The sequence below is a fragment of the Cornus florida genome, unplaced genomic scaffold (genome assembly GCF_030987335.1).
Source record: "Cornus florida cultivar Cherokee Brave unplaced genomic scaffold, ASM3098733v1 CherokeeBrave_3.0.0_Hap2_Chr08, whole genome shotgun sequence".
Taxonomy (NCBI): domain Eukaryota; kingdom Viridiplantae; phylum Streptophyta; class Magnoliopsida; order Cornales; family Cornaceae; genus Cornus; species Cornus florida.
The window spans coordinates 12335960-12342875 of record NW_026775578.1 but is presented as its reverse complement, the minus strand read 5'-3'; the positions used below and the strand labels follow the sequence as shown (position 1 = coordinate 12342875).

Sequence of the window (6916 nt, the reverse complement as noted above, 5' to 3'; positions counted from 1 at the left end):
TCGATACCCATAAGCCACTACTACTCTACCATCCTGCATCAGTACACCACCCAAACCATCATGTGAGGTGTCACAATAAATCACATAATCCAAGCCACGCTCGGGTATCACCAATACTGGAGCCGTTGTCAACCTTATTTTCAACTCTTGAAAGGATGACTCACATGCCTCATTCCATGCAAACTTCTGGTTATAGGAGCTACCAAACGGGAAAAATCCTTCACGAATCTCTGATAATAACCCACTAAACCAAGGAAACTCTAAACCTCAAAGACATTCTTGGGTTGCTTCCAATTCAAAACTGCCTCTATCTTTGAAGGATCAACTAAAACCCCACATTCCGAGATAACATGTCCCAAAAATTTCACCTCTTGTAGCCAAAACTCACACTTTTCATATTTGGCATACAAACGGTGCTCCTGTAGAATCTGTAACACTGTACTCAAATGGACCTCGTGCTCCTCCCGAGTCCGTGAATACACAAGAATATCATCCACGAAAACTACCACGAACTAATCTAAGTAATCGTGGAAGACACGGTTCATTAGATCCATGAATGCCGTCGGCGCATTAGTTAAACCAAAAGGCATAACAAGAAACTCATAATGTCCATACCACATACGGAAAGCGATTTTTGGAATATCCTCCTCTCTAACCCGTAACTGATAATAGCCTGACCTCAAGTCAATCTTCGAAAAACAATTAGCTCCCCTCAACTGATCAAATAAATCATTTATCCTTGGCAAATGATATTTGTTCTTGATGGTGGTATGATTCAACTTTCAGTAATCAATGCACAACCTCAAAGAACCATCTTTCTTCTTAGCGAACAAGACTGGTGCACCCTACGGCGACACACTCGGTCGGATGAAACCTTTCATCCTCAATTCATTAAGCTATTTCTTTAATTCTTCTAATTCAATTGGTGCCATACGATATGGTTCCATAGAGATTGGCACGATACCAGGCATCAAATCAATAGCTAATTCCACCTCTCGGTGTGGAGGAAACTCTGTCAAGTCCTCCGGAAACATATCCAAAAAATCGCGCACCACCGCTGGATAATCAACCCCATAAAACTCAACGTCATCATCGGCGAAAAGGCTGGCCAAGAAGAACGTCTGCCGATCTCGACTCCTAACACCATAGAATGAATGAGTGAGAGGATCACACCGATCTCCCACAAAACAGAAACAATCCTCATCTGGGGTACACACTGAAACTCTGCTCCTGAAACAATCAATAACAACTCTAAAGGACGACAACCAGTCCATCCCAAGAATGATGTCAAATCCTGTCATCTCGAGAAGGATGAGATCGAACTCAGGAACACGTCCGGGAATCATGATGGAACAACTCCTACAAACTCTACTAAGAGCAACTGAACCTCCGATAGGCGTGTCAACACAAAGCGGTCTGTCTAACTGACTGACCTCCAAACCCAATGCCCGTGCAAATGATGAAGTAATGTGTAACGACCCAGCTCCTCATGGATCCGGATAATTAAACGGGTCCTTACCCGACCCAAAATCATCCGAGGGTAAAACGGTCATTTCACATTAAATTTAATTATCAAAGTCCGAAAAGGGCAAAATGGTAACTTGCCATATTTCAATAAATTAAGATTCAAGGGACCTAATAGTAATTTGCTTATACCATATGATAAATAAAATGAGATTCGGGGCATAAAAGTATTTTTGGTGGTCAAAACATAATTATTTCATTTTATTGGGTCATAAAATAATTACGTGCAACTTCAAATGGATGCCAAAGTGTAATTTGAGAATTTAAAATAGTAATTACATACAAAAGACAGAACCGGTCGACGTATATACACTATACGTCGACTGGTTTGGGCTATGAATAGTGGGAAAACCCACTGCCAAGATACCGGTCGACGTGTGGGAAGATACACGTCGACTGGTTTAGGACGTGATACCGGTAGACGTGTGGGATGCCATACGTCGACTGGTTTGGAACGTATACAAGATTACCACACGGTAAGATACCGGTCGACGTATGGGGGCCATACGTCGACTGGTTTGGGTCATTTATGTTCAAAATGCTTACTGTCAGGATACCGGTCAACGTATGGGATGCCACACGTCGACTGGTTTGGGTTATCTAGACTCGGTTGCCACTGTCCAAAGAAAAACCAAACACTTGATGCTCAACCACCCATGCCATTATACTTACGTACATAAATTAAGATATGCTTCAACATTAAATTGTAATAACAACCACCACACTGATAACGTAATTTACAACACGTTACTTAAAATACACAAAACTGATTTTGAGTGAGTAATACTTAATTACATTTTCTCAAGGATTATTCATAAACTTAATTACATTCCCAAAACTATAATTACACATGAAATAGCTAAAAACTAGATAGCAAAAATCATCTTCTAAAGACTTTCAAGCTTGTAGAGGATTTTCATCCGCCATTTCCTTGCCATGACCTGAAAAAAATTATAAGTATGGTGGGGTGAACAATTTGCTCAGTAGGTGACGCCTAAGACGCACCTCATGAGACCTCGTGAATCCAAAACAAAGAATAGGCCAATAGGAGTCGGGGTCATACAACATAAGGGAGAATACCGCATGGTTATCAATCTCAACACAATTACTAAGATGCAATGGAGATGCAATGCATGCCAATGTCGCTCCCCATTTTCACAATTCAATCATCGCTTTCAAATTGTTAATGTAACCCCCTTTGGTGACTCCGCAGTGCCGAGAGAAGGATTGACTACTGTCCCTGACCTTTGGTGACTCCGCAGCGTCATTATGGGGCCCAGATAGCTCAACCACGCTAGGGCAATCTCTTTAGTTCCCTCTAGGTTACATTAACCTACCGGCCCGTTGGTGACTCCGCAGCGACCGGGTTTTCCAAAACACTTTCATCAAAATATTCTTTCCCAAAACTCCTCATTTTCATTTCAAAAACAATTTCTTCCCTTCATGCAACCCAATGGTGTACATGCATGTCTCATGATCTCAATACTATGAAAATGAGGAATTTGACACAACACAAGTAAGCATGTTCTCACACTTATAATATTTAAACAATAATGGATTATCACAAAATACAATAGGGCATGCTTTTATACACTATTCATAGCATGTGAACAATACAATAGGCATAACTTACAATATAAGCATGATTTTCAAATAGTGCAATCAAGACAAGTCTTCACATATTCATATATATACATTCAAGACATTTTTAGGCTACAATTAACACAAATAAGCATGCTATAACACAATTCAAATAGAATAACTCACAAAGGTGCATGAATAATGTGAATTAGGAAGCCTCTACCTCTTAAAATACAAAAACCCTCAAAATGGATCATGATTTTCGGACTCCTTAGGTTGCACAAAAACTAAAATTGTTGGTACCTATGCGTAGAGCTCGCCGTGCTCTCCGTTTTGCCGCAAATGGCACTCCAAAATACCAAGTGTTGAAGAAGTTATCAAGCCTCAAAGATTGGAGCCAAAACAAAAGAAAAATGAAATGGAAATGGAAGGGAAAAAGAGAGCTACGGGAGAATGAGAGTTAAGAGACCAAAAATGTGGTCTCTAGACAAGGAATGGGTTAGTGGTGGGTCCCGCCACTATCTCTTTTTTTTTTTTTTTTTTACACCACATACACACACAAGTGCACCACATGCAAATACTACTTAATCCATATAATTTAAAATGTACACAATACAAATGGACCCAACCACAATCCCGTACACATAACGTGAAAAGACGAAAATGCCTTTGCGGCGACAAAATTCCAGAAAAATAAAAATGGTAAAAATTGGAAACATCACATAATGAATGAATAAAAAGCATCGGAATCAAATAACACACGAGCCCAAGAATGGGACATATGAAACATACCCCTGATAACTGAAGGACTGGATAATGGCTCGGCTGGAGTGAATGCAAACACGTGACCTTAGGTCCTCTGCCCCTGAGAACCGCCTGCTTGATAACTAGACTACTGAGTGGGTGCACTCGAAGAAACTACCCTACCCGGTCGAGGACTCTGGGCTGACATGGCTTGCTAAGACGGCTGAGATGGTGGTGGCGGTCGAAACCCTGACTGAACTGTGGCAGACTGCATCTGCCTTTGCTGTGAACCTTTACCTCTGCCTAAACCACTGCCCCGCTGTGGACAATCTTTCACCCTATGGCCTTGCTAGCCACAGCCGAAACATCCACCAGACGCCACCTGAATCTGAGTACACTGAGACTTGTGATGCCCTGACTGCCCACACTTGAAACAAATCACCTGAGTTACCTGAGTTTGAGTGCATTAGGACTTGTAATGTCCCAGCTGCCCATATCTAAAACAAGTAACATTCGGTCTAGAAGACCCCATTGACACTGAAGCTGTGGGTACGGATCTGACTAGCTGCTGTCCCCTGAACCCTGATTGCTCATGTTTCTACTTCTTACTTGATTGTCCCTTGGAGAAAGCACTCATACCATTGTTGTGCTTGTAAGACTCCCTGATAGCCTTACTGTCTCTACTTTCAGCTTCAACTACTAAGGCTTTTCGTACTGCTTTTGCATACTCTGTCGGTTCTGAAGCAGCTACAATTGGCCTAATGGTAAGATCAAGGCCATCAACAAATTTCTCTATCTTTCCTTCCTCATCATTAGCAATCCTAGGTGCAAACCTCAAAAGTGACGTAAACTTGTTCTCATATTTTGTAACTGTCATGTTTCCTTGCTTCAACCCATCAAACTCCTTCTTTAGCTCCCTCCGCTTAGGCGCCGAAAAGTACTTCTCATAGTACAACTTCTTGAAAGTATCATATGTCATAGTATCCAAATCGTGCATGTGTGAAACAGTCTTCCACCATATCTCAGCATCACCAATAAAATTGTAAGTCGCCAATGTGATCTTCAACTTGTCCGTTGCCAAATTCATGGCATTAATATGCTTCTCCACCCTATCCATGAAACTATCCGCAATAAGTGGATCTGGGCCTCCCTTAAACAAAGTTGGCATCAATTTCACAAACTTTGCAATGTGGTAAAGAGGATCATCTACCTCATTTGTCTTTGGAGGTGGTAGTGGTGGTGGCACAAACTGTGACGATGACGCACCTGCCGGCCGATATGCATCAAAAAGAGCCACCTGAACGGCTAACCTCAACTGCTCCCTATTTATTTGAAAAGGTGGATCAACAGTCCCCCTCGCTTGTCCCCTTCTTGGTGGGACCAAATCATGCAACAAGATATCTTCCTCAACTTGCTCCTGATCCCTTTCCATGGGATTAAAGCTAGAACTTTCCCTGGGATCTCTTCGTGTTGCCATGACGCTATAAGAAAAAGAAAATGGATCAATAACGATGACACTAAAATACGCACGAGAATATAGACCTCACTCGAATGACTTGACAAGAATAGAAACACATAAGCACCTTCCATACTCCCAGAATACCCAACTAATGATAAACATGATCATGCTAATAATATACAATAACACTAAGCACTTAACACGTAATCATAGAAGCAATTAAACAATTAAGCATGCCTTTGAAATAATTAAGCACCTTAACACATAAACATATAAACATGCCAGTACGTAAACAATTAAGCAAGTAAACAAATAACTCAACTCCTCATGCAATCCTAGGTAGGCCTCTACCCGTCGTCCAAATAGTATTCTAACCATGACTCTGATACCAATTTTGTAATGACCCGAAAAGATACCAAAATGATAATAATAAAATCTATAAAAATTTCTGCATGACCTCTACAGAAGAAGTCCCTCTACAACTTGTTGAAATACAAAAAAAAAAGATGTAATGGCCTCACCGGGCCTTAAAAATAACCTATCCTATCCAAACGCACAATACATATATTATATTACATTCCCAAGATGGGTTACATACATGTGAAATGTCCCCTTCCTCCACCTCATCTAAACAAGGAGTACACTTTAGTTACATCAAGTTACAGTCCATAAAATTAAATAGTCCACAGCTTACAACATTATACTAATTAAACTAAAGTTTCACAAAATAGTTAATATTACATTTACAAAATACTAGAGTCTAATACAAAAGATAACAAAATAAAATGAGTCTCCAAGCTCATTTAAACCTGTGGTGGATCGTCGTCCTCTACCCCTTTTTCGTGTCCAGAAAAAATGTTAAAAAAATAATGGGGTGAGCATAAGCTCAGTAAGAAGTGTCTAAGACACACTTCTTATATCCTCGTGAATTTCACACAAAGAATGGGCAAAAAGGAACGGTGTCATACCATGAGGAAAATATAATCTCAACCACAGCAACAAGAATCTAGCAAATGTCAACAAATCACAAAATTTTTCCACAATATCATGAAGTGCAATGTTATGTAAATGTCGCTCCCCGTTTTCGAAACAATTCCGTTTCAACAACCAAACCGTTAGTGTAATCCGATCTAAGGCACCTCCAAGGCGTTACGAAAGGAAGGTTGGTTAACTATCCATGACCACAAGACACCTCTAAGGTGTCGCATCCGGCCTAGTTAACTCAACTACATTCCGTTCTAGACTACACGAATATCACGGACCACTAGGCGCCTCCTAGGCGTCCGGTTTTCGCTATACTTTTAGAAAATATTTTTCCCAAAACAATTTTTGTTTGCTCTAACAAATATTTTTCCCTTTTTCTCTTTCCCAATGAATGCATGAATGCTTGTATTTCAATTTATCAATTCAACTATAATGTTCCCACATACTCTTTCAAATAAATTAATAAATTACTAAAAATAGACAACTCATATTCTTATTCCACATTTTACTAGTAATTTAAATCTACAATTCACAAATTTATTTTCATACTTATAACATCAATTTTTATAGTAATTGAAATCATGAAAACAATCCAACACTAAGCATGCTTCTTTACAAGTTAAA

General features: G+C 39.9%; 1 protein-coding gene across 1 annotated transcript; it reads right to left on the bottom strand.

Moving 5' to 3' along the window:
* Nucleotides 1–896: 896 nt before the first annotated feature.
* LOC132269732 (uncharacterized) lies at nucleotides 897–1346 on the bottom strand. Its single transcript, XM_059770985.1, has one exon. It carries the CDS (start codon nucleotides 1344–1346, stop codon nucleotides 897–899), a length of 450 nt encoding a protein of 149 aa, XP_059626968.1.
* Between the last annotated feature and the right edge of the window lie 5570 nt (nucleotides 1347–6916).

What these genes read in the sequence shown, in the direction of transcription:
- LOC132269732 (XM_059770985.1), bottom strand. Translation starts at nt 1,346, where the DNA reads ATGATTCCCGGACGTGTTCCTGAGTTCGATCTCATCCTTCTCGAGATG.